This window comes from Berkeleyomyces rouxiae, assembly GCF_048999995.1.
Source record: "Berkeleyomyces rouxiae strain 22BRR77 chromosome Unknown BrBRR77_ptg000003l, whole genome shotgun sequence".
Lineage (NCBI taxonomy): Eukaryota > Fungi > Ascomycota > Sordariomycetes > Microascales > Ceratocystidaceae > Berkeleyomyces > Berkeleyomyces rouxiae.
In genome coordinates, this window is record NW_027396493.1 from 924,651 (window position 1) to 949,629 (window position 24,979).

At 53.6% G+C, this 24,979-nt stretch overlaps 12 protein-coding genes across 12 annotated transcripts; 4 read left to right on the forward strand and 8 right to left on the reverse strand.

The window, feature by feature from the left end:
• Positions 1-147: 147 nt before the first annotated feature.
• BROUX77_003439 (uncharacterized protein) lies at positions 148-1,314 on the reverse strand (the record flags this gene model as incomplete). The annotated part of the gene is made up of 1 exon (XM_073748091.1): positions 148-1,314. The coding sequence occupies one exon, from the start codon at positions 1,312-1,314 to the stop codon at positions 148-150; it is 1,167 nt and encodes a 388-aa protein (XP_073605864.1).
• Positions 1,315-2,168: 854 nt separating this feature from the next.
• On the reverse strand, positions 2,169-3,131 carry BROUX77_003440 (uncharacterized protein; the record flags this gene model as incomplete). The annotated part of the gene is made up of 1 exon (XM_073748092.1): positions 2,169-3,131. One exon carries the CDS (start codon positions 3,129-3,131, stop codon positions 2,169-2,171), a length of 963 nt encoding a protein of 320 aa, XP_073605865.1.
• A 56-nt stretch (positions 3,132-3,187) lies between these two features.
• On the reverse strand, positions 3,188-7,420 carry BROUX77_003441 (uncharacterized protein; the record flags this gene model as incomplete). The annotated part of the gene is made up of 1 exon (XM_073748093.1): positions 3,188-7,420. One exon carries the CDS (start codon positions 7,418-7,420, stop codon positions 3,188-3,190), a length of 4,233 nt encoding a protein of 1,410 aa, XP_073605866.1.
• A 164-nt stretch (positions 7,421-7,584) lies between these two features.
• Positions 7,585-8,751, reverse strand: BROUX77_003442 (uncharacterized protein; the record flags this gene model as incomplete). Its single annotated transcript, XM_073748094.1, has 1 exon — positions 7,585-8,751. The coding sequence occupies one exon, from the start codon at positions 8,749-8,751 to the stop codon at positions 7,585-7,587; it is 1,167 nt and encodes a 388-aa protein (XP_073605867.1).
• Positions 8,752-9,605: 854 nt separating this feature from the next.
• BROUX77_003443 (uncharacterized protein) lies at positions 9,606-10,568 on the reverse strand (the record flags this gene model as incomplete). Its single annotated transcript, XM_073748095.1, has 1 exon — positions 9,606-10,568. The coding sequence occupies one exon, from the start codon at positions 10,566-10,568 to the stop codon at positions 9,606-9,608; it is 963 nt and encodes a 320-aa protein (XP_073605868.1).
• Positions 10,569-10,624: 56 nt separating this feature from the next.
• On the reverse strand, positions 10,625-12,364 carry BROUX77_003444 (uncharacterized protein; the record flags this gene model as incomplete). The annotated part of the gene is made up of 1 exon (XM_073748096.1): positions 10,625-12,364. One exon carries the CDS (start codon positions 12,362-12,364, stop codon positions 10,625-10,627), a length of 1,740 nt encoding a protein of 579 aa, XP_073605869.1.
• Positions 12,365-12,477: 113 nt separating this feature from the next.
• Positions 12,478-15,679, forward strand: BROUX77_003445 (uncharacterized protein; the record flags this gene model as incomplete). The annotated part of the gene is made up of 2 exons (XM_073748097.1): positions 12,478-12,634; positions 13,053-15,679. 2 exons carry the CDS (start codon positions 12,478-12,480, stop codon positions 15,677-15,679), a joined length of 2,784 nt encoding a protein of 927 aa, XP_073605870.1.
• A 579-nt stretch (positions 15,680-16,258) lies between these two features.
• Positions 16,259-16,771, reverse strand: BROUX77_003446 (uncharacterized protein; the record flags this gene model as incomplete). Its single annotated transcript, XM_073748098.1, has 1 exon — positions 16,259-16,771. The coding sequence occupies one exon, from the start codon at positions 16,769-16,771 to the stop codon at positions 16,259-16,261; it is 513 nt and encodes a 170-aa protein (XP_073605871.1).
• An 868-nt stretch (positions 16,772-17,639) lies between these two features.
• On the reverse strand, positions 17,640-17,879 carry BROUX77_003447 (uncharacterized protein; the record flags this gene model as incomplete). The annotated part of the gene is made up of 1 exon (XM_073748099.1): positions 17,640-17,879. One exon carries the CDS (start codon positions 17,877-17,879, stop codon positions 17,640-17,642), a length of 240 nt encoding a protein of 79 aa, XP_073605872.1.
• Positions 17,880-18,666: 787 nt separating this feature from the next.
• Positions 18,667-19,968, forward strand: BROUX77_003448 (uncharacterized protein; the record flags this gene model as incomplete). Its single annotated transcript, XM_073748101.1, has 1 exon — positions 18,667-19,968. The coding sequence occupies one exon, from the start codon at positions 18,667-18,669 to the stop codon at positions 19,966-19,968; it is 1,302 nt and encodes a 433-aa protein (XP_073605873.1).
• A 50-nt stretch (positions 19,969-20,018) lies between these two features.
• On the forward strand, positions 20,019-23,645 carry BROUX77_003449 (uncharacterized protein; the record flags this gene model as incomplete). The annotated part of the gene is made up of 1 exon (XM_073748102.1): positions 20,019-23,645. The coding sequence occupies one exon, from the start codon at positions 20,019-20,021 to the stop codon at positions 23,643-23,645; it is 3,627 nt and encodes a 1,208-aa protein (XP_073605874.1).
• Positions 23,646-24,367: 722 nt separating this feature from the next.
• Positions 24,368-24,646, forward strand: BROUX77_003450 (uncharacterized protein; the record flags this gene model as incomplete). Its single annotated transcript, XM_073748103.1, has 1 exon — positions 24,368-24,646. The coding sequence occupies one exon, from the start codon at positions 24,368-24,370 to the stop codon at positions 24,644-24,646; it is 279 nt and encodes a 92-aa protein (XP_073605875.1).
• Between the last annotated feature and the right edge of the window lie 333 nt (positions 24,647-24,979).

Here is a 24,979-nt window from a genome sequence, read left to right on the forward strand (position 1 = left end):
AATTATTCACTGTCACAGGAATAACCAGAGGGGGAGAGTTACCATAATCGATAGCATTATCAAGAGAACAAGTGCTGATTCTCAAGAGACCCTCATCAGCAGCGTCAGGGCTAGCCAGGACCAGAGGGGAATGGGTCGGTAGCCCTTCTAGTTTTTTGACGCATCAGGCGCAGGGGCCGTCGAGGGAGCCCGGGTAGAAGTGGAGGGAGAAGGGACAGTAGCTGCGCGAAGAGCAAGGTTGTTTTTGGGGCAAGCCTTTAGCATGTGGTCCTTTGCGCCACACTTCCAACAAACACCCTTTGCCATTTTGCCGTCAGCAGTCTTACGGAAGGGTAGACCGTTGGCATCGGGACCTGCAGAGGTACCCTTAGCTGGCTTGGTGTTGGGGACAGCTTTTTGGGCGCCAGCATTTCTCGAACGAGAATCTTGCTGAAAGGGGACCACACCAGGAGGCGGTTGGATTTTCCCGTTGTTTCCCCGGGTTCGGTTGTTGATCGTATTGTCCAGCGTGTTGCAGAAATTAGCGAACTGATCAAGCGTTCCCTTAGGGGCAGGATAGGTGTTCCAAGCCAGAGCGTCCTGTATGTGGGGCTTGAGGCCTCGCTGAAATAGTGCAATGGTGAAATCAGCGTCGGCCCAACCGAGTTTCTTCAACAGCGTTGTAAAAGCAGAGTGATAGGCAGTACAAGTACCTGTCTGCTTTAAGTCGAAGATCTGCTGGGTCGCAGTCATGCGCCAGTCAGGGTCATCGAAAGCCTCAGCTAACGATTTCATAAAATCGTCGTACGTTTCAAAGTTCATGTGTCCAGTGGCCGGGTCCATCCGAGGCATGGCCCAATCCAGAGCGCCATCTCTAAGGTAGGAGAAGGCAGTCATCAGCTTGCGCTGCTCCGTGCGGTGGTGCTTGGGTGCAGCAGCAAATTTGACCGCAAGTTGCCTCTGGAACGCCTGGAAGCCTTGCTGATTGCCATCATAGGGCACGACATCAAGATGCTTGTCGGCCTCTTTCAACGGATCGGCATCCTCTTCCCGTTTGACTCGGGGAAGAGACTCAAGGGAGTTGAAGCGGGCTTCAGCGCCAGCCTGGAACGCAGCCCAGTAAACCTGAGCCGCATCAGGAACAGAGCCAACGGGGATGGGCGGGGCACCATCGTCGGTGCGCAGACCAGACATGTAAGCCGCCACAATAGCCATTTTGATCTCAGCACTGAACTCCCTAGGAAGGGCACCGAGATGCCAGTTCTCAGGAGTTCGGTCAGGAATCGACAGGAGGAACGTATTGAGATGCTCGATCATTTCGCGAGTGAGGGCCATTGCGAGTTGAAACGTAATAGAGAGGGAAAAATAAATGAGGAGAGAAAAAAGTGCCAAAGAGAGCCAAAGTTGTAATAGCGTCGGGTCTTCAAATGAAGCTTAACAAAATATTACGGATAGGGCCCGAAGAAAGGATTAGGGTTCCGGGTACAGCCAACGACTCGGGACAATGATAGGTTCCTGAGGTGGACAGTCGGGCCTGTGGAGGAAGACGTCAGTTAGACAGAGTGCTAAGACGTATGGTCGGTTGAGATGAAGAGGCAACACACAACTTAGATGGCTATTCCGAGAATAGAGCGGCACAAAGAGGAAGGAGGAGGAACAATCACACACTTCAAAGAAGAAGAAAGGTTGAACTGCAAAGAAAGCAAGAACAGAAGGGTATAAAGAAGAAGAAGAAGGTAAGCAAGTGCATGTGATTGTTAAGCTTGGAGAACAAGAGTAAACCTGATCAACTCAGGGCAGGAGACGACGATATTTATGTTGTCGGCGCTCCTGACAAAACTCTGTCTTCCCAAGCTAGAAACAATCAACATCTAACTACGAACAAAAGATAAGTCTCGTGTAAACAAGACGTAACAGGTTCGTAACAATCGAACCAGATAACAACCCCCACCTAAGCACGCAATGGCAATTGCAACAAGAAAACTCCGCAGCAGCAGAACAACGTCTATCAGAGCACCCGTGCTCAGCACATCCCACGACAACCTCATATCCGTTGATCAACTCACGATCTACACAGACCAACCTGTGCCATAAGCGCATCTTCATAGGTCGCCGACCTTCGGCGTTGTGGAAAAGAAGAGTGGGGTAGGTCTCATGCATAACCCTTAGCATGAGCAGTGTCAGGATAGCTATTCATGACATTGTAGCTCGGGCGTCCACCATGGCTTTGCGCGGGCACTGTGCCTCTTCACTGACATGCACCTCTGACAAGCAGATTGCAGGGCCTCGGAAAGCAGTCGCGCCATTGCGTCACCGTCTGCAGAAATCTCTGCCAGGGACAGCTGAAGCTCAAGGTCAGCCTGGCCAGCCAGCCATTCCTTGCGAAACAGCGACCAGTCGGCCGTCTTGGTGTTGAACGCCGGGTTACGTGTTAGGGTTTTGGGTGTGGTGGTGCTGACGTAATCAAAACTGATGGCCCGGTGATCGGAGCCCGTCTCCTGAAGATACCTCCAGTTCGTAAACAGGCCCGGTCGAGACCGCAGGGAAAATGCGAGGTCGATCACCGAGGTCGTGCTGCTGTTGACGTATGTGCCGCCGTTGCGTTCAACGTAGTCGTCGTCGACAATCAGGGTGGCATTCTGCGACATCAGCCAGTTAGCAAAAGAGTCAGCTCGTGGTTCGTGGGGATGCTCTCGCTGGGAATTCCACCAATGGTGATGGAGATTGAAGTCGCCGAGAAGCAAAGTACTGGTGTCAATATTGCGCGATAAAAGATTGGTGCGCTCAATGGTATAGGGCCGGGGTTGGGTCTCGGGGACAGGCTGCACAGTCAGCTGGCGTTCGTTGTAGACATTGAGAAGCGAAAACGGCTCCGACGCAAGGATGCGCAGGGTCTGAATATCACTCTCAGCATCGCCAAACTCGAACAGCACAGAAAACGGCAGGCCTTGGCGGACGTAGGTCAAGACCCGCGGGCGCAAAGGCATGGCCTCGAGATTCCTAACATTAAACGGCACAACCAGGGTGAAGCCCGGCTGCGTCAATGTTCTATACCCAGCTTTGAGTTTTATGGTATAAGGCTCCTGGATGCAGACAATGTCCGCCTTTCCGGTTGCAGCAGCCTCAAGTATTGTCTCATGAACAGCCTTCATTTTGTGCACGTTGTGCTGAAGGATGCGTAGACGTTGTCCGGCCGTAGGGCCCTCTTTCATAGGCGAGGGGGGCCGTCTGTCGTAGATTTGCGGTCAACGTAGGGCACTGCTGGGACAATAGCGCCGCCGACGTTGACGTTTTTGCCGACACACTTGTCGTAGTCAGCCTGGGTCAGGGCCTCGACGACCACCGAGCCAGCCTGCTTACCCTTGGCAGGGACCACAAGCCAGCGCAGCGAGTCGGAGATCTTGACGCCGTTGAAGTCCGCCATGTCCTTGGGCAGCTCCTTGAGACTGTCGAAACCGTCTTCAATCGGCACACCGTGGATGACAAAGCAGAGCTTTGACGACTTGTGTGTTCTGGAGCCGGGAGATGTGGCGCGCGTGAACTCGCAGGCGCCAAAGCAGGACAGCTCCTTGACCACGCGCTGCAGATTGGAGGTCATCAATTTGACGGCCTCACTGTCCACAGCGTGCAGCAAGATGTTGCCCGCCTTGGTGCGCTGGACCGCAGACACTGCAGTCTTGCCAAGAAGGCGGTTCACCGCGTCGCGCACGCGTCGCTGGGGCAGCGCGCTGGCTCTCGACTCGGGTGTGGTGACAATAACGACGGCCGTTTTCTCGCGAGGGGCAGTCGTGGTGGTCGTGGTGGTGGTCGTGTTGGGGGCGGGGGTCGTGGTTTTGTTGGCAGCCTTCTTCTGGGCGCGCTTGGCGACTACGGTCCACGTGTCGGGGGACTCAGTGGGCGCGTCGGCATCAGCCATAGCCGTGTCCGGGTCCCAGGAGGGTCCATCATGTTCATAGCCCTCCCAAACTACTTGATATTGCAGAGGGCCACGCGAAGACACGCCTATAATTTCCTTGACCACAAATTCTTCCTCGCCATCTACTATGACGGGAGGAGGAGGAGGGTTTTTCTGGCCAGGAAGAGGATCCGACGCACATGGTTCCAGCAGACAAACGTGGAAGACGGGATGAACCTTCATAGTGGCAGGGAGTGCCAACTCGTAGGCATGCGAAGACACCTTCCGTAGAATCTTAAATGGGCCAAGCTTCTTGAAGTCCAACTTCTTTGAAGGACGAGTAGTTCGAATATTTCTACTCAAAAGCCACACTAAGTCCCCTTCTCGAAGGAGAGGGGCGGAAGATTTGTGTCGATTCGCGTACTCGGTCATCCGCTCACGGCTCCACGTAATTTCAGTCTTTAAAAACTGACAAATGTTGTCAAGCTCTTTAACAAAGTTCCGCAACGGGCCTTTTTCCACAGAGACTGGGAGCGACTCACGCCCACTTCTGGGGTGAAACCCGTGGTTCGCAAAGAAGGGCGTCAGCATAGTAGAACTGGACTCGGAGTCATTGTAAGAGAACTCCGCCAAGGGCAAAAGATCAGCCCAATTGTCCTGTCTATAGTTGGTGTAACCCCGCAGGTATTGCTCCAAAATAGAGTTCACACGCTCAGTCTGACCATCGGTCTGAGGGTGGAACGCAGTACTCAGATTTTGCTTTATGCCCAACAGTTTGGCTAAAGCCTTGGAAAAAGCCGACGTAAACAGACTACCCCTGTCGGACACAATGTCCAATGGCAGACCGTGGAGCCTATACACTGCTGACAAATAGAGCTTAGCAAAACCTGCAGCATCCAGCGAGGAATCGCAAGGTATAAAGTGAGCCATTTTGCTAAGCCTATCGACGACAACGAGAATCATGTCAAAAGAATTGGAGACCGGCAAGCCGGTGATAAAATCAAGGGACACAGATGTCCACCGAGCTTGCGGAATGGTCAGAGGTTTCAGTAGACCGTAGGGACTATGTCGCGCGGACTTGATCCGTTGGCAGACCTCACAATTTCGGATGTACCGGATGACATCACGACGCATCCCGGGCCACCAGTATTCCCGAACAAGAAGTTCAAAAGTGTTCTTTTGTCCAGGGTGTCCGCTAGGCATAATATCATGACAATTCTTCAATGCACGAACTCGTAGATCCTCGTTCGGCAAATATAGAAGGTCGTTGACAAACAAAAGACCGTCATTGTCAAGCCTGCAGACACTGAGGTCCACATCTGGAGGTTTGGTCGACTGGCCTCGAAGAGCAGAAATAACATCAAGAGCCCACTTGTCCGTGGATAGCGCGATTTTTACCTCGTCTACCAAAGACATGGTACCAATAAAATTTTCAGGGGGAATAATAGGAGCACACAGCTCTTTATCCTCCTCAGAAGAAGAAGAAACGAGGTCTTCGTAGCGTCTGGTCAGGGCATCAGCTCTAGAATTCAAGGAGCCAGGCCTATAAGTGATGACATAACGGTACTCGCTCAGTTCCATAGCCCACCTCGCTTGCCGTCTGTTCATGGCCGGAATTTGCTTAAGAACGGCTAAATTCCGATGGTCCGTCAATACCAGAACAGGTTTTTCCAGACTTTCAACCATGAATCGCCACGACTTTAGAGACTCCACAATGGCTAACAACTCCTTGTCACCTACGCCGTAGTTACACTGGGCAGGATTCATTTTTTGAGAGAAATAGGCCACGGGGTGTAGTAGAAGCCCCTTGTCAGTCGGGTGGTATTGAGACATGACGGCAGATATTACACGGTCAGACGCGTCTGTTTCAATAACAGTGTCCAACAGGTAATCAAAGTGCTTGAGGATAGGTTCGGAGCAGAAAAGGTCCTTCAGGGTGTGAAATGCTGCCTCACATTCAGAGGACCAGACAAAAGATTGCGTCTTTTTAGTCAACTCGAAGAGAGGTGTGCAGATTCTAGAGAAGTCACGGATGAACCTCCTATAGAAATTGGCAAAACCCAAAAAGGACTGGACTCCCTTAACAGTTCGGGGAGCCTCCCACTCACGGACAGCCGCAACTTTAGCGGGGTCCATCTTCAGAGCATCGGCTGAAATAACAAAGCCAACAAAGGTAGTTTCAGTCTTGTCGAATTCGCATTTTTCACCCTTGACAAACAGACTGGCCTGCGCTAATTTTAGCAGGACTTTGCGCACATGAACATCATGTTCCTCTTGGTTCAGAGAGAACACCAGGATATCATCCAAGTAACAGACACAGAATATGTCCAAATACTCCGACAAGACCTCGCTGACATATTTCTGACACGTGGCAGGAGCATTGGTGAGCCCAAACGGCATCACATTGTACTCAAAAATGCCATATCGAGTTCTGAAAGCTGTCTTGTATTCATCACCTTTCTTGATGCGAATCAAGTGGTACGCAGCTCTCAGATCCAGCTTTGTAAAAATGTTTCCCGTAGCCGCCGTGCGCAGTGATTCATTGATCCGAGGCAGAGGAGTTACGTCTTTGATGGTGATATCATTGACGGCTCGGAAATCAACACAGAATCGTAAACTGCCTGGCTTCCTAGCAAAAAGAATCGGGGAAGCCAGCGGCGAAGAGGAAGAGGAAATAAAGCCTTTAGCAAGCATGCCATCTAGATATTTTTTGACAGCCTGCAACTCGAGTGGAGTCATATCGTACAGCGGGGCCTTGGGGTATTTCGCATCGGGAACGAAGTTAATCGCATGATCAATGTCCCGGTGAGGTGGTAGTTGATCAGCACCTTCTCGAGAGAACAGAGGAAGTAGGTCATGGTATTTCTTCGGGATGCGTTCAAGGAGCCGTGCATGCTCTTGTTCCGGAGTTAGGTCCTCCTGATTGAGATAATCCAGGACTTCCTGAGCGGTGACACGATAAATCTGTAGTTTCTCAGCTTTGGCAAAGCGATGCAAAGCCTGAGACGACACCGTCACACAGGAACAAGACACAGCTGACGATTGTGCAATAAAAGAAGGAAGGGGTGAAGTGGCTGAAGCAGGAGCAGATCCCTCAATCTGACTGCCAGCGGTAGAAGCAATATTTTTGTCGTTTTTTGTATAAGAAAAATCAAACGAAGCGCCAGAATCAGTAGAAGCAGTCGAAACAGAAGAAGAAGAAGAAGAAGAATCAGAAGCTGCCACAGCATTGCCATCGGCGGTAGAAGTAACCGATATCTTGAGCGTATTGGAAGGCCAAGAAATTTCCGGGTTATGGGCGTCGAGCCAGCATTTCCCCAGGATGATGTGGTAGCCCCCAAGCTTCGTGATTTGAAAAACCAAAGTTTCTGAATAATTAGGAAAAGAGAGGGACAAAGGAACTTGGTGGGTCACTTTACCCGCAGCAGTTTCACTACCATCAACAACATGGAGCGACTCGGCTCTGGCCTTGAGAACAGTAGGAATCTGATGCCTTGCTATAAATTCAGAATCCACAAAACAAGTTGTTGATCCCGAATCCACCATAGCGTAGGCCTCAATGGAATTATTCACTGTCACAGGAATAACCAGAGGGGGAGAGTTACCATAATCGATAGCATTATCAAGAGAACAAGTGCTGATTCTCAAGAGACCCTCATCAGCAGCGTCAGGGCTAGCCAGGACCAGAGGGGAATGGGTCGGTAGCCCTTCTAGTTTTTTGACGCATCAGGCGCAGGGGCCGTCGAGGGAGCCCGGGTAGAAGTGGAGGGAGAAGGGACAGTAGCTGCGCGAAGAGCAAGGTTGTTTTTGGGGCAAGCCTTTAGCATGTGGTCCTTTGCGCCACACTTCCAACAAACACCCTTTGCCATTTTGCCGTCAGCAGTCTTACGGAAGGGTAGACCGTTGGCATCGGGACCTGCAGAGGTACCCTTAGCTGGCTTGGTGTTGGGGACAGCTTTTTGGGCGCCAGCATTTCTCGAACGAGAATCTTGCTGAAAGGGGACCACACCAGGAGGCGGTTGGATTTTCCCGTTGTTTCCCCGGGTTCGGTTGTTGATCGTATTGTCCAGCGTGTTGCAGAAATTAGCGAACTGATCAAGCGTTCCCTTAGGGGCAGGATAGGTGTTCCAAGCCAGAGCGTCCTGTATGTGGGGCTTGAGGCCTCGCTGAAATAGTGCAATGGTGAAATCAGCGTCGGCCCAACCGAGTTTCTTCAACAGCGTTGTAAAAGCAGAGTGATAGGCAGTACAAGTACCTGTCTGCTTTAAGTCGAAGATCTGCTGGGTCGCAGTCATGCGCCAGTCAGGGTCATCGAAAGCCTCAGCTAACGATTTCATAAAATCGTCGTACGTTTCAAAGTTCATGTGTCCAGTGGCCGGGTCCATCCGAGGCATGGCCCAATCCAGAGCGCCATCTCTAAGGTAGGAGAAGGCAGTCATCAGCTTGCGCTGCTCCGTGCGGTGGTGCTTGGGTGCAGCAGCAAATTTGACCGCAAGTTGCCTCTGGAACGCCTGGAAGCCTTGCTGATTGCCATCATAGGGCACGACATCAAGATGCTTGTCGGCCTCTTTCAACGGATCGGCATCCTCTTCCCGTTTGACTCGGGGAAGAGACTCAAGGGAGTTGAAGCGGGCTTCAGCGCCAGCCTGGAACGCAGCCCAGTAAACCTGAGCCGCATCAGGAACAGAGCCAACGGGGATGGGCGGGGCACCATCGTCGGTGCGCAGACCAGACATGTAAGCCGCCACAATAGCCATTTTGATCTCAGCACTGAACTCCCTAGGAAGGGCACCGAGATGCCAGTTCTCAGGAGTTCGGTCAGGAATCGACAGGAGGAACGTATTGAGATGCTCGATCATTTCGCGAGTGAGGGCCATTGCGAGTTGAAACGTAATAGAGAGGGAAAAATAAATGAGGAGAGAAAAAAGTGCCAAAGAGAGCCAAAGTTGTAATAGCGTCGGGTCTTCAAATGAAGCTTAACAAAATATTACGGATAGGGCCCGAAGAAAGGATTAGGGTTCCGGGTACAGCCAACGACTCGGGACAATGATAGGTTCCTGAGGTGGACAGTCGGGCCTGTGGAGGAAGACGTCAGTTAGACAGAGTGCTAAGACGTATGGTCGGTTGAGATGAAGAGGCAACACACAACTTAGATGGCTATTCCGAGAATAGAGCGGCACAAAGAGGAAGGAGGAGGAACAATCACACACTTCAAAGAAGAAGAAAGGTTGAACTGCAAAGAAAGCAAGAACAGAATGGTATAAAGAAGAAGAAGAAGGTAAGCAAGTGCATGTGATTGTTAAGCTTGGAGAACAAGAGTAAACCTGATCAACTCAGGGCAGGAGACGACGATATTTATGTTGTCGGCGCTCCTGACAAAACTCTGTCTTCCCAAGCTAGAAACAATCAACATCTAACTACGAACAAAAGATAAGTCTCGTGTAAACAAGACGTAACAGGTTCGTAACAATCGAACCAGATAACAACCCCCACCTAAGCACGCAATGGCAATTGCAACAAGAAAACTCCGCAGCAGCAGAACAACGTCTATCAGAGCACCCGTGCTCAGCACATCCCACGACAACCTCATATCCGTTGATCAACTCACGATCTACACAGACCAACCTGTGCCATAAGCGCATCTTCATAGGTCGCCGACCTTCGGCGTTGTGGAAAAGAAGAGTGGGGTAGGTCTCATGCATAACCCTTAGCATGAGCAGTGTCAGGATAGCTATTCATGACATTGTAGCTCGGGCGTCCACCATGGCTTTGCGCGGGCACTGTGCCTCTTCACTGACATGCACCTCTGACAAGCAGATTGCAGGGCCTCGGAAAGCAGTCGCGCCATTGCGTCACCGTCTGCAGAAATCTCTGCCAGGGACAGCTGAAGCTCAAGGTCAGCCTGGCCAGCCAGCCATTCCTTGCGAAACAGCGACCAGTCGGCCGTCTTGGTGTTGAACGCCGGGTTACGTGTTAGGGTTTTGGGTGTGGTGGTGCTGACGTAATCAAAACTGATGGCCCGGTGATCGGAGCCCGTCTCCTGAAGATACCTCCAGTTCGTAAACAGGCCCGGTCGAGACCGCAGGGAAAATGCGAGGTCGATCACCGAGGTCGTGCTGCTGTTGACGTATGTGCCGCCGTTGCGTTCAACGTAGTCGTCGTCGACAATCAGGGTGGCATTCTGCGACATCAGCCAGTTAGCAAAAGAGTCAGCTCGTGGTTCGTGGGGATGCTCTCGCTGGGAATTCCACCAATGGTGATGGAGATTGAAGTCGCCGAGAAGCAAAGTACTGGTGTCAATATTGCGCGATAAAAGATTGGTGCGCTCAATGGTATAGGGCCGGGGTTGGGTCTCGGGGACAGGCTGCACAGTCAGCTGGCGTTCGTTGTAGACATTGAGAAGCGAAAACGGCTCCGACGCAAGGATGCGCAGGGTCTGAATATCACTCTCAGCATCGCCAAACTCGAACAGCACAGAAAACGGCAGGCCTTGGCGGACGTAGGTCAGGACCCGCGGGCGCAAAGGCATGGCCTCGAGATTCCTAACATTAAACGGCACAACCAGGGTGAAGCCCGGCTGCGTCAATGTTCTATACCCAGCTTTGAGTTTTATGGTATAAGGCTCCTGGATGCAGACAATGTCCGCCTTTCCGGTTGCAGCAGCCTCAAGTATTGTCTCATGAACAGCCTTCATTTTGTGCACGTTGTGCTGAAGGATGCGTAGACGTTGTCCGGCCGTAGGGCCCTCTTTCATAGGCGAGGGGGGCCGTCTGTCGTAGATTTGCGGTCAACGTAGGGCACTGCTGGGACAATAGCGCCGCCAACGTTGACGTTTTTGCCGACACACTTGTCGTAGTCAGCCTGGGTCAGGGCCTCAACGACCACCGAGCCAGCCTGCTTACCCTTGGCAGGGACCACAAGCCAGCGCAGCGAGTCGGAGATCTTGACGCCGTTGAAGTCCGCCATGTCCTTGGGCAGCTCCTTGAGACTGTCGAAACCGTCTTCAATCGGCACACCGTGGATGACAAAGCAGAGCTTTGACGACTTGTGTGTTCTGGAGCCGGGAGATGTGGCGCGCGTGAACTCGCAGGCGCCAAAGCAGGACAGCTCCTTGACCACGCGCTGCAGATTGGAGGTCATCAATCTGACGGCCTCACTGTCCACAGCGTGCAGCAAGATGTTGCCCGCCTTGGTGCGCTGGACCGCAGACACTGCAGTCTTGCCAAGAAGGCGGTTCACCGCGTCGCGCACGCGTCGCTGGGGCAGCGCGCTGGCTCTCGACTCGGGTGTGGTGACAATAACGACGGCCGTTTTCTCGCGAGGGGCAGTCGTGGTGGTCGTGGTGGTGGTCGTGTTGGGGGCGGGGGTCGTGGTTTTGTCGGCAGCCTTCTTCTGGGCGCGCTTGGCGACTACGGTCCACGTGTCGGGGGACTCAGTGGGCGCGTCGGCATCAGCCATAGCCGTGTCCGGGGCGGGAGGCGAGGCGGCGTCATCGGTAGTAGTAGTGGCGGTCGAGGTGGTGGTCGAGGTAGTGGTGTCGGGTGTGCTGGACTGGTCGCCAGCGGTGTCGATGACCATAGCATCAGCCTGGTCAGTGGCGGCGGTTGCGGCGGTTGCGGCGGTTGCGGCGGTTGCGGCGGTCGCAGCATTTTTTTTGGCCTTTTTGCCGCGGCGTCTGCGCTTATTGGCCTTAGGCGCAGGGGTGGCGTTTTTTTTGCTGGCACAGGGCTCACTGCCCAGGACAGAAGGCGCGGCTGGCACCTCAGGTGTCTGTGTCGCAGCCTCGCTGTACGCAGCCACGGCTGCAGCCTCGTGTGCTGGCTTGGGGCGGGCAGCCTTTGAGACTTCCATCTCAACCAGCGTTTTGTGGTCGTGGCGCGACATTACGACGAGCCCGCACTCGTTGCCAAACTGGCGCAGGATGCGCATCAGCTGGGCCTCGGAGGCTGACTCCTTGAGTCGTTCTAGAACAAGGAAGACCTCGTTCATGATGGCGGCGTTCTGCTCGTCGCGCCGGCGCTTGCGCTCCAACATGAGAGCAATCTCTCGGGCGCGCTTCGCCGGAATCGTCTGGTCGTTGTTGTTGTTGTTGGTGTTGTTGGTGTCGTTCTCATCGCGCTGAGCCTGGCTGAACACGAACAGGTTCCCATCCAGTGCATTAGGCGTCGGCGTTGTCGCGTCCGAGTCGCGCGAGTCGGGTGTCGAGGGAATCTCAACCACCGGCGCATCTTCAACACCTGCATCGACTTTCATCGATGAGGTGACGGGCGCAGGCTGCGACGGTGAACGCAGCAGCTCGTCGTCGTCGGAACGCGGTTCCTGGCTCGCCATCTGGGCAAAACTCAGCCCCAGGCGCGTCGTGCGGCGCGTTTCATCGCGCGCGGTCGGTTTCTTGTCTATTTTGTTCGATGCACTGCTCGAACTAGTCTTAGAATCAATTGAGCTGTTGCTCAGAGTCGTTTTGGTGAGTTTTTCTGTCGATTTGGCCATTTTTGATGCAGGTGTATATCTGTGGGGGTCAATGTTGTAACCGTGGGTCCCACGATGAGTTGATAGTACTGCGCCAAACGTTACTGAACCTACTGAACAAGAAGTTCATTCGAATGAGTAGTTCCACTGCTGCTGCCCCCATCCTGTTCGTCAAGAAACCTGGCGGTGGACTTAGATTCTGCGTGGACTACCGTCTGTTGAACAAGCTGATGAAGAAGGATAGATACCCGTTACCCAACTTCAAGGAAACACTACGCCAAATCAGCCGTTGTCGCTGTGGTGCAGTGGTATAGCACCTGGCAAGGCTTTTCGGTTGGCTACCGAGAAGTCGTAGGTTCGATTCCTACCAGTGACGCCAATTTTCTACGAGCAGTCAACCTTAACTGGGGCACTTGGGGTTAGTGCTGCTCGTTGGAAATTCATACCAAAAGCTATTCATGTATTTCCTTTCTGTCATAACTTGGGGATTATATTTGTGGGATCTTAGATGTAACTGCCTCCCTGCCAGGGGATTGGAGTATATTATGTATAGTAGCTAGCTTGTTTGAGATTCCGTTAAACCTTGATTCGTATATAGTATTAATATACACCTCGCCATAACCCTGTCAGGTTCCATGCGAGTAATGAATAAAAAAAAAAAAAAAAATCAGCCGTTCAAAGTGGTTCACTAAGCTTGACGTCGTTGCAGCGTTCCATAATATCCGTATCGAGCCAGGCCACGAATGGAAGACCGCTTTCCGTACGCGCCTGGGCTCCTTTGAATGGAACGTGATGCCGTTTGGTTTGTCCAATGCTCCTGCCCAATTCCAACGCTTCCTGAATTCCGTATTGCAAGAGTACCTCGACCTGTTTTGTTCTGCTTACGTTGATGACATCCTAGTGTACACCGATGGCTCCCTCGACGAGCACAAGGAACAAGTTAACCACGTCCTAGCCAAGCTCGTGAAGGCCGGACTGACGGTTGACATCGACAAGTGCGAGTTCGGTGTACAAGAAGTCAAGTACCTGGGCTACATCATCAAGCCTGGAAAAGCAACAATGGATCCTGCCAAGGTGCAAGCAGTGAAAGACTGGCCCGTACCCAGTTCCAAGAAAGAGCTCCGTGGCTTCCTAGGATTTGCCAATTTTTACCGCCCGTTCATCAAGAACTTTGCCGAAGTAGCCGTCCCTCTCACTTCACTGACTGGTCACCTAGTTCCCTTCGTCTGGTCTCCAGAATGCCAAGCTGCCTTCTCGTCACTCAAAGATCTCTTCTGTGCTTCGCCCGTCTTGCGCCTCTTCGACCACTCTCTGCCAACAACTGTCGAAGCTGACTCTTCAGGCTACAGCACTGGAGCTGTCCTATTGCAGCAGCATCCAGATGGCCTGTTTCCATGTGCCTACATCAGCCAGAAGCTGTCTCCTGCCGAGTCCAACTATGAGATCCATGACAAAGAAATGTTGGCAATTGTCCGAGCCCTGAAAGAGTGGAGAGGAGAGTTACGTGGCGCCCAGGGACCCATCCGAGTGTTAACAGACCACAAGAACTTGTTGCATTTTACCTCTGCGCAACAGTTAACAGAGAGGCAAGCTCGTTGGGCTAACCTGCTAAGCGAGTTTGACCTAACACTGGAACACCGTCCCGGGAAACTGTCCCCACTGCCCGATGCTCTCTCCCGTCTTCACATGCCTTCAGGTCCCGATGATCCCCGCCTACAAGCTCGCAACCAACAGCTCCTCCAGTGTTTGCCCGACGGTGCCCTGAAAGTCAGATCTGCTCGCGTTACACTGCCATCCCCGTTCCGTAAGGAAGCCCTCAGTACACTGTGGGAACAAGCATTGTCAGCCGACTCTGACTATGCGGCAGCATGCGCAGTGGTTGCCTCTCAGGCGCCCAAATGGCCAGACAGCTTGAAGACTAATTGGCGAGTGTCACTGTCCGAATGCTCATTGGACTCCGAAGGTCGACTGCGATACAGATCAAGATTGTGGGTACCCCAGTGGGAACCTCTGAGGACAGCCTTGCTACAAGAGATTCACGATTCCGTGACACTAGTCCACCCCGGCCAAAGAATCATGTGTCAGGAAGTTTCCAAGACTTACTTCTGGCCGCACTACACAGCGGATGTCAAACGGTTCTGCCGCAACTGCGAAATCTGCGGTAGCACGAACGTCATGCGCCAGCTCAAGCAAGGTCTCCTGAAGCCCCTTCCGGTACCTGACCGCATCTGGCGTGACATTGGCATAGATCTGATTGGCCCTCTCCCGCCGTGCAAGAAGGAAGGAAAAGTCTACAAGCACGTCATGACGGTGGTGGACCATCTGTCCAAGGGTGTCATCCTTATAGCCTGCCGCAGCCTGGATATCGAGTATCTTGCCAGCCGTTTCTTGGAAGTCTACTACCCTCGCCATGGTCTTCCTAACAGCATTGCTTCTGACCGCCAATTTGCCAACATGTTCTGGAAACGACTCTGTACCACCCTGAAGATCGATCGTCGTCTGTCCACCGCTTACCACCCACAGACCAACGGGGCCACTGAGAGGACAAATGCTGAGGTGAAGACAAAGATGGCCAAACTCCTACACGACCGCTCAGACTGGCTAGACTGCCTGCCAATTGTGGAGTTTGCCCTGAACGCAGCCCCAGCGGCTTCAACAGAGACGTCCCCGTTCACGTTGTCCCACGGCTATAGTCCTGACTTGGTTGAGCTGCAGCCCGACGCCATTGCCCCCCTAGCAGCCCCCGTTGCAGCCAACACGAGTCCCATAGCTCAAGCAACAAGAATCCTGAAGAGCTTGGCAGACCACACGGATTGGGCCAAAGCCTCTCTCAGCGCCGCCAAGTCTGCTATGGAGGAACAGTCGAACAGACACAGACAACCACATCGACGTTTCCAGCCCGGCGACTGGGTTTGGTTGGCAAAAAGCTCCCATACTGTGCAGCAAGAAGGCCCAGGCAAGCGACTCCGGCCAAGATACCAGAAGCTCCAGGTCTTAGAGGCTGTAGGCTCCCACAGCTACCGTCTTGACCTGAAGGGTGCCAGAGGACACGACGTGTTTCATGCCGACAGATTGAAATACCACCCGAACGACCCTTGGCCCTCACAAGACCCGCACGTATCGAGCCCCGGACCAGTCGAGATCGATGGCTTTGAGGAATACGAAGTCGAGAAGATCCTGGAACACCGGCCAGCCACGAGAGACGAACCAGCCCAGTACTTGGTGAAATGGGTTGGTTGGCGAGATCCCACTTGGGAACCTACAGAGGCGCTGGAAGAAACGGCTGCTTTAGAAGAATTCTTGCGAGCGCAGAAGACTGCCGACGTTGAGGTGTGAGTGCCGTGGCGAGAGGACTGCTTGAGTCCGAAGTTTGATTGAAGGAGCTGCGAGTTCCACGGTTGTTGCACAGGGTCTATTTCCCTTTCCTTTGACATTTTTTTTGTTTCTCCACTGTCTGTTCCACTCCTTGTTCGTTCTGTTGTCGTTTACCGATGATTAGTTGCTTGTTGTTTGCTATTCCCTTTGTTGTTTTCAGTTGGTGTCCACCTTCCTGTTGTTTTCTTTTTTTGTGTTACACGGCCATGGGAGGATGGGAAGAAAGAGAAGGAGGCTGATGTTAGGGTCTGGGAGACCCGGGTCAAGGCTTTGCCTGATTGCCCGAGTTGAAGCCGGTGTGGCTTGAGCAACGGTGGTTCGAGTGTCGGTGGTCCGAGTCCGCAAAGGCCCGACTACTGACGGTCCGAATACAAGTGGCCCAACCGGCCTTGATCCGAACGCCCGATGACTCACCACGTTTGGGTCAATCAGGTAGGCCTCAGTTGTTCTACCCAGGCAGTATAAAGAGCTGCTGCTCTCTCCTAGTTTTAGTTAGTTCTTTCTTCTTCTCTCCATCGCAATATATCTGTTTCTGCCCTTCTACGTCCTTTTACGACTTGGCCCCTTACACTCAGTTTTGCTCTCTTCAAACTCAATGCCGTAGTCGCGAGCCTTGGCCCGCAGCTCCGTCACGAGTTCTTCGAGAAGCGCCGCTGAACGCCTCGGGCTTTTGGACGCCACGGTTACGCTGAAGTCGTCTATATACGACAGCTGAAGTTGTGGTGTGTCGCCGGCCACCCGAGCCACTATATGCCGAGCATACAACAGGAAGAGTAGAGGACTGATGGGGGAACCTTGGGGGATGCCGATGTTAACCGGGGTCATCGGAAACGGCTGACCCTCGATGTGCAGGCCGACAGTACGGTCCTGGAGGAACGAAGCAACCCATTTTCGGAACACCAGGGGAAGACCGAGCTCACGTAAGCTGCGCATCAAGCAGGGCTTTGACACGTGGTCGAAAGCGCCCTTGACGTCAAGGAAGAGAGTGCTTGGAACGAGCTTCATCTCCTTGACCTTCTGCAGGTGGCTGACGTATACGAGAGCGGCGTCCATGGCTGAACGCTGTTTGCGGCCTCCCAGTTGAGTGTCGTCTAGAAGCGAGCTGTCATGGCAATTAGCGAGGTACCCTAAGCGGGTCGCAAAGACTTTCTCGAGCACTTTGCCTAGACAGTTGATGTCATGAATAGCTATCCTGACACTGCTCATGCTAAGGGTTATGCATGAGACCTACCCCACTCTTCTTTTCCACAACGCCGAAGGTCGGCGACCTATGAAGATGCGCTTATGGCACAGGTTGGTCTGTGTAGATCGTGAGTTGATCAACGGATATGAGGTTGTCGTGGGATGTGCTGAGCACGGGTGCTCTGATAGACGTTGTTCTGCTGCTGCGGAGTTTTCTTGTTGCAATTGCCATTGCGTGCTTAGGTGGGGGTTGTTATCTGGTTCGATTGTTACGAACCTGTTACGTCTTGTTTACACGAGACTTATCTTTTGTTCGTAGTTAGATGTTGATTGTTTCTAGCTTGGGAAGACAGAGTTTTGTCAGGAGCGCCGACAACATAAATATCGTCGTCTCCTGCCCTGAGTTGATCAGGTTTACTCTTGTTCTCCAAGCTTAACAATCACATGCACTTGCTTACCTTCTTCTTCTTCTTTATACCATTCTGTTCTTGCTTTCTTTGCAGTTCAACCTTTCTTCTTCTTTGAAGTGTGTGATTGTTCCTCCTCCTTCCTCTTTGTGCCGCTCTATTCTCAGAATAGCCATCTAAGTTGTGTGTTGCCTCTTCATCTCAACCGACCATACGTCTTAGCACTCTGTCTAACTGACGTCTTCCTCCACAGGCCCGACTGTCCACCTCAGGAACCTATCATTGTCCCGAGTCGTTGGCTGTACCCGGAACCCTAATCCTTTCTTCGGGCCCTATCCGTAATAGTTGAGCAGTGAGATGATGCGGTAGGACTTTACGACTGAATAATCAGCCTTTCCGTCTTTCGCGAGCACAATCCCAGTAGCTTGCTTCCAGAGTGTGGGGTGTATTCCGAGGCGAGACAGGGCTTTGTAGACGGAGAGAAAGGGCGCGGGATGGGCCTCAAAGGCGATCTGGATGATCTTGGCGTTCATGCCGTCGGTGTCATGAATAGCTATCCTGACACTGCTCATGCTAAGGGTTATGCATGAGACCTACCCCACTCTTCTTTTCCACAACGCCGAAGGTCGGCGACCTATGAAGATGCGCTTATGGCACAGGTTGGTCTGTGTAGATCGTGAGTTGATCAACGGATATGAGGTTGTCGTGGGATGTGCTGAGCACGGGTGCTCTGATAGACGTTGTTCTGCTGCTGCGGAGTTTTCTTGTTGCAATTGCCATTGCGTGCTTAGGTGGGGGTTGTTATCTGGTTCGATTGTTACGAACCTGTTACGTCTTGTTTACACGAGACTTATCTTTTGTTCGTAGTTAGATGTTGATTGTTTCTAGCTTGGGAAGACAGAGTTTTGTCAGGAGCGCCGACAACATAAATATCGTCGTCTCCTGCCCTGAGTTGATCATGTAACGATCTATGGATCGAGGTAGGCTCAGGCTCCGCCCTCACCGCCGTTTACACCGCCGTCCACACCGCCTTGCACACCGCCGTTACTCACCGCCTGCCAAACCCGTGTGCACACCGTCGTTGTCAAGGGTACGCGTCATACCTCTACCGCGCGTATATAGATAGTGTTGTTTCCGCCCGTTTTCTTGTACATGAGTCTTTTCTCTTTATCTGTTTCTTAATTTATTTCTGCTGTTCTAAAAGCGTTCTCCTTTAGACCGTAAAGCCTTACAATAGAAACAGATCTACCCTTGTTTACACTGTCCTCGTTTCTTTTACCCTGTCTTCGTACCTTTTCCTCGTTACCACCCGCCACCTGTACATCGTTTCTCTCTGTTCCTCTTTTGTTCCACCGTCACATGCCCTACTGTGCACCTACCACCGACCCCGACTCTGACACCACTTCCAACAACACCGTCTTCTTCGACTCTGAGCCTCCTCCGACAGCCATGTCCGATCCTACTGTCCCTGTTCCAGCCCCGGCGGCCCCGTCGCTTCAAGATCTGCTGCAAGCCATCCAGCAGCTCAACGAGAAGCACGACCACGCGCAACAACAATTGCGCGACGAGTTCAACAGTGGCCAACAAAAACGAGATCAGGCCATCGCCGATCTCCAAGCTTTTGCCCGTGCTGCCACCGCTACTTCCGCTCCCGCCGTCGTCCCTGCGTCCCCTGTCCCCACTGCTGTCCCCGCTGCTCCCGTGCCCGTTGCAACTACGGAAAGAAACCTCGAACCGAGGAAGCGTGCCCTCCCGGATATCGCCTTGTTTTCCGGCCAACGCTCTGCCTACCGCGTCTGGGCCCTGAGTGCCCGCTCCAAGCTTGCACTGGACAGCGAGTCAATCGGTGACCACCGCAAGCAATACGCGTACCTTTTTGCGCGTATGACGGTAGAAGCCCAGAACCTCGTCGTGGCGTACTTCGAGCAGGGCTTGCTGAACGACACCGGGCCCCACCAGTTCCTGGAGTACTTGGACTCCATATTCATCGACCCCTTTGCTGCTGACCGTGCTCTCTTCCACCTGGACAACATGCGCCAGGGACCCTCTGAACCCTTCGCCTTGTTCCTGCCCCGCTTCGAAAAAGTCCTCCAGGACGCCAACATCATTGGCGACCGCAACCGCATTTCGAAGTTGCAAACCGCCATGGCGCCTGCCCTCCGACAAGCGATGGTCTATGTCAACGTCCCCGCGACGTACCCTGAATTTACCAACTGCATGCAAAACGTCGCTTCCAAGGCTGAGCAATTCCTACCTCGTCCCCGCCGCGGCCACTACTCCGCTTTCACTGATAACACGACCTACTCTCCGTACGCTGCCCACCCTGTTTCCCCTGCTCCTGCTGGCCCTTTTGTTTCCTCCGTTCCCCCGTCGGCTGCTGCTCGTCACCCCGATGCTATGGATTGGACTCCCACTGTCACTGCCACGGCCCTTCAGCCCCTGACCGACGAGGAGCGCGAGCGCCTCCGCCGCAACCGCGCCTGCTTCCGCTGCCGCCAGACTGGCCATCTGCGCCAGAACTGTCCACTGAACTTTGTCCCCACTACTACCGTCCCTGTCCGCTCCACCAACCTTCCCCAGCTTGCTGCGCCGACCCCAGCTCTGCCCCTGCCTGTGCCCACGCCCGCGTCCCGCGACATGTCGGGAAATGGAGAGCTCTAGGCGAACGTCGCCGTCTAGAGCCCCAAGGAGAGAAGATCGCTCGGGAGGAAATGGGGGCTAGAGGTACCTATATAGATGTTGTTCTCAATAAAACTTGTTCTACCTCTGCCTTCGTCGACTCCGGTTGCCTGTGTCTTGCCACCGTCTCTCCGCGCACCGCCACCCGCGCCCACGCTACTATCCTGCCCATCTGCCCTCGTCCAATTGCTCAAGTAGTTAATGACCAAAACCCACCCGTCATCGATCAAGTCGCCGTTTTTGACCTTGGTCTCGGAGGATTGGACGAGAAACTCTACGCTTACATCGTCCCTGGTCAGACTGAGGACCTCATCCTGGGTCAAGGCTGGATTGCCAAGCACGACGCTTCCCTCCGCCCTGCCCAGAACGAAGTCTTCATCCGCTTGCCCACTCCCCTTCGTCTTACCAACTGTACTGCCAATCCCGATGTCCTCCCTGTTACTGCCCACGCCGTCCGCGCCTTTCACCTCAGAGCCCGCCGTTCTCACAATGTCCGCATCTTCTCCGCCACTCTTCACGACATTGAGAAGGCCCTCAAGGCCAAAATTTACACCGACCCCCGCGCCAACTGTCCCGAGTGGCTCCTTCCTGTCATCGACGCTTTCGACAGGAAGAAAGCTTCCGAGCTCCCCCCGAACCGCCCTGGCATTGATACAGAGATCCGCCTTAAACCAGGCTTGTCCCCGCCCTCGTGCCCTCTGTACTCAATGAGCCGAGAAGAACTGCTGCTGCTCCGGAAAACTCTCTACGACTTGCTCGACGCTGGCTTTATCCGAGCCAGTAGTGCTGAGGGAGGTGCTCCTGTCATCTTCGTGAAGAAACCTGGTGGTGGTCTTCGTTTTTGCGTAGACTACCGTGCCCTGAACAGCGTCACAGAGAAGGATGGTTACCCGTTACCACTGATCAACGACACCCTCCGTGACATCGCTGCCGCCAAGTACGTCTCCAAGGTCGATGTAATCTCCGCGTTCCACCGTCTCCGCCTGAAAGAAGGTAGTGAAGCCTACACGGCCTTCCGCACCCATCTCGGAGCGTATGAATGGCTAGTCACCCCTTTCGGCCTCACTGGTGCTCCTGCTGCTTTCCAACGTTTTATCAATCATGTGCTCTCCCGCTGGCTCGGTATCTCCTGCTCTGCTTACCTCGACGATGTAGTGATCTACAGCTCTGACTCCCGCAAAGAACACCGTAACCTTGTCTGTCAGATCATCCGCGCTCTCGGAGATGCTGGCTTACAGCTTGACTGGGATAAAAGTGAATTTGAGTCCCCGTCCATCAAGTACCTTGGTTTCATCGTTGAACCCGGCTCCGGCATCCGTGCAGACCCAGACAAAGTCAAGGCTATCCAGGAATGGGAGGCTCCCACGTCTGTCCGCGGAGTCCGTAGTTTTCTTGGGTTTGCCAACTTCTACCGCTGTTTTGTCCCCGAATACTCCACCGTCGCTGCTCCCCTGACTCTGCTGACCAAGAAGGATCAACCCTTCAAGTGGGAAGACGAACAACTCCGTTCGTTTGAAGCTTTGAAGAAGGCCCTTGTCTCTGCCCCGCTCCTTGCCACCTTTGACCCTGACCTCCCCACCATCGTTGAAGCCGATGCTTCCGGCTGGGCCCTGGGAGGTTCCCTCAGACAGCAAGGTGCTGATTCTCTTTGGCGTCCTGTTGCTTACTTCTCGCGAAAGCTCAGCCCAGCGGAAGTCAACTATCCTATCCACGATAAGGAAATGTTGGCCATCCACTCCTGCCTCCGCGCTTGGCGCTCCTACCTCGCTGGCATCCCGTTCGAAGTACACACCGACCACCAGAACCTTTTGTACTTCCAGAAGCAAAGAACCCTGTCAGAACGCCAACGCCGCTGGGCCCATGAATTGTCCGAGTTCGACTTTCGGTTAATTCATCGACCCGGCGTTACTCAAGTGACCTCCGATGCCCTTTCCCGCCGCGACCAAGACCTGCCCCAAGACCTCTCCGATGAACGCCTCCAGTCCCGTGTCCACCAAGTTCTGCGCCCTGACGGGCCCGACTTCGTCATTGCCGCCGCCGTTTGGGCTAAAGAGCCTGACAAAGACCCTGAAGGAACCCTGACCCTCGACCACGCTGCCCTAGATGCCCCTTTTGCTGACCCGGAACTCCAGACCCTCTGGCACTCGGCACTTACCCATAACGAACGTTATTGGCAAGCGCGACAAGCTGTCCAAGAACAAGCCCGCTCGTTCCCCAACGAGTGGGGCCTTCCTTGGCAGATCAGCGAGTGTACCCTCGACTCCGCCACCCGTCTCCTCTGGCGTGACCGCCTGTGGATCCCGTACTACGAGCCCCTCCGCACTCGTATCATCCAGCAAGTCCACGACTCCACGCTCACCGGTCACCCTGGAGGATCAGCAACCCGTGATCTAGTCAGCCGCTCCTACGCTTGGCCTGGCCTCTCTGACGATGTCCGCCGCTTCGTTGGTAATTGCGACACTTGCGGTAAAAGCAAGATTTGGCGCGACCAGAAGCGTGGCCTCCTGAAGCCCCTGCCCGTCCCGGACCGTGCCTGGCAAGAACTCGCCATGGATTTCATCGTCGGTCTCCCTGAGTCCGAAGGCTGCACTACTATCTTAGGTATTACAGACCGGCTGTCAAAGAGTAAAATCTTGATACCGCTGAAATCGTATACTGCCTCTGACGTAGCCAGAGCCTTCATCACACACGTCTTTGCCCACCATGGTCTACCCCGCGCCATCACGTCCGACCGAGGTCCCCAGTTCACCGGTTTATTCTGGACAGAAGTCTGTCGCCAGCTCTCCATCACCCGCCGCCTCTCCACTGCGTTCCATCCCGAGACCGACGGCGCCCAAGAGCGCTCCAACCAGGAGATCGAGACCTACCTCCGTGCCTTCACTGTTTTCCTGCAAGACGACTGGGCTGCACTTCTCCCCCAAGCCCAGGTCGCCCTGAACAATCGCACCGCTACTGCCACTGGCCTTTCCCCTTTTTTCTTCACCCATGGTTACAACATTGACCCCCTTGACATGACTACCGACCACGAACCAGGCTCCACCGTTTCCCCCGCCACTGCCGGCCACAACTGGCTCGCCAAGCACCGCGACGCAACCGCGTTCGCCCAGGCCTCCATGGCATTCGCCCTTGAAACACAGGAACGACATGCCAACCGGGGACGCCAGGCAGCGGAAGCTTTCAAAGTCGGCGACCGAGTCTACCTGCGTCTGCGCAACGTGCGCACCATCCGCCCCTCGAAGACACTCGACTGGCTTGCCTTGCCCTACCGCGTTATCCAAGTCGTCGGTACGCACGCTGTCAAACTAGACACGCCCACCGGTATCCACCCCGTCTTCCACGTGAGTCTTGTCCGCCGCGCCCGTGATGACCCTCTGCCTTCCCAAGTCTTAGCCAACCCGGAACCACCTGCAATCGCGCCCGAAGAAGCCTCCGGCGATTTAGTGGCTGGCGAGTACCTTGTCGACGAGATCCTACAACACAAGGTCGTCGACAAACGTCACAAAGTGCTCGTCCAGTGGACTGGATGGGCAGAGCCAACATGGGAATCCTTGTCACACGTCCTAGACACAGCAGCGCTCGAGAGATACGAGCAGACCCACGAGTGCCCCTGGAAGTTGCCAGCAGTCCCCCGGAGGAGAGGGAGGAGGAGGCGATTGTAACGATCTATGGATCGAGGTAGGCTCAGGCTCCGCCCTCACCGCCGTTTACACCGCCGTCCACACCGCCTTGCACACCGCCGTTACTCACCGCCTGCCAAACCCGTGTGCACACCGTCGTTGTCAAGGGTACGCGTCATACCTCTACCGCGCGTATATAGATAGTGTTGTTTCCGCCCGTTTTCTTGTACATTAGTCTTTTCTCTTTATCTGTTTCTTAATTTATTTCTGCTGTTCTAAAAGCGTTCTCCTTTAGACCGTAAAGCCTTACAGATCAGGTTTACTCTTGTTCTCCAAGCTTAACAATCACATGCACTTGCTTACCTTCTTCTTCTTCTTTATACCATTCTGTTCTTGCTTTCTTTGCAGTTCAACCTTTCTTCTTCTTTGAAGTGTGTGATTGTTCCTCCTCCTTCCTCTTTGTGCCGCTCTATTCTCAGAATAGCCATCTAAGTTGTGTGTTGCCTCTTCATCTCAACCGACCATACGTCTTAGCACTCTGTCTAACTGACGTCTTCCTCCACAGGCCCGACTGTCCACCTCAGGAACCTATCATTGTCCCGAGTCGTTGGCTGTACCCGGAACCCTAATCCTTTCTTCGGGCCCTATCCGTAATATTTTGTTAAGCTTCATTTGAAGACCCGACGCTATTACAACTTTGGCTCTCTTTGGCACTTTTTTCTCTCCTCATTTATTTTTCCCTCTCTATTACGTTTCAACTCGCAATGGCCCTCACTCGCGAAATGATCGAGCATCTCAATACGTTCCTCCTGTCGATTCCTGACCGAACTCCTGAGAACTGGCATCTCGGTGCCCTTCCTAGGGAGTTCAGTGCTGAGATCAAAATGGCTATTGTGGCGGCTTACATGTCTGGTCTGCGCACCGACGATGGTGCCCCGCCCATCCCCGTTGGCTCTGTTCCTGTCATGAATAGCCATTCTTGCCATTGCCATTGCATAGGGTTATGCCTGGCACCTTACCCCGCTTCCGTTGTGTCACGCTAATGTTCCAAGGACGTATGATGATACGGTTATACCACTTGGTGGTCTGTGTAACCTTGAGGTGTCACTCCGGTTTATCTACTCGGGTGTGGCCGGCTTGCACACTATAGATCATCGCTATTAGGTAACTCGGTACTCTGCAGTTGATGCAGCTTATTCTGAGTTGACTGCTATTCTCGTTCCTTTTGTGTCAACAGCGTTTGAGCGTGGGGCCCACACCTGTTAGGCCGATATCGCTGTAACGCGACATATCGTTGCCTGGGTGTCTTGAGGGATTTTCAGTTCTGCTGCTGCCGTGTTGGTTTATCTCGTGAACTAACATCCGGTTTGATAGTA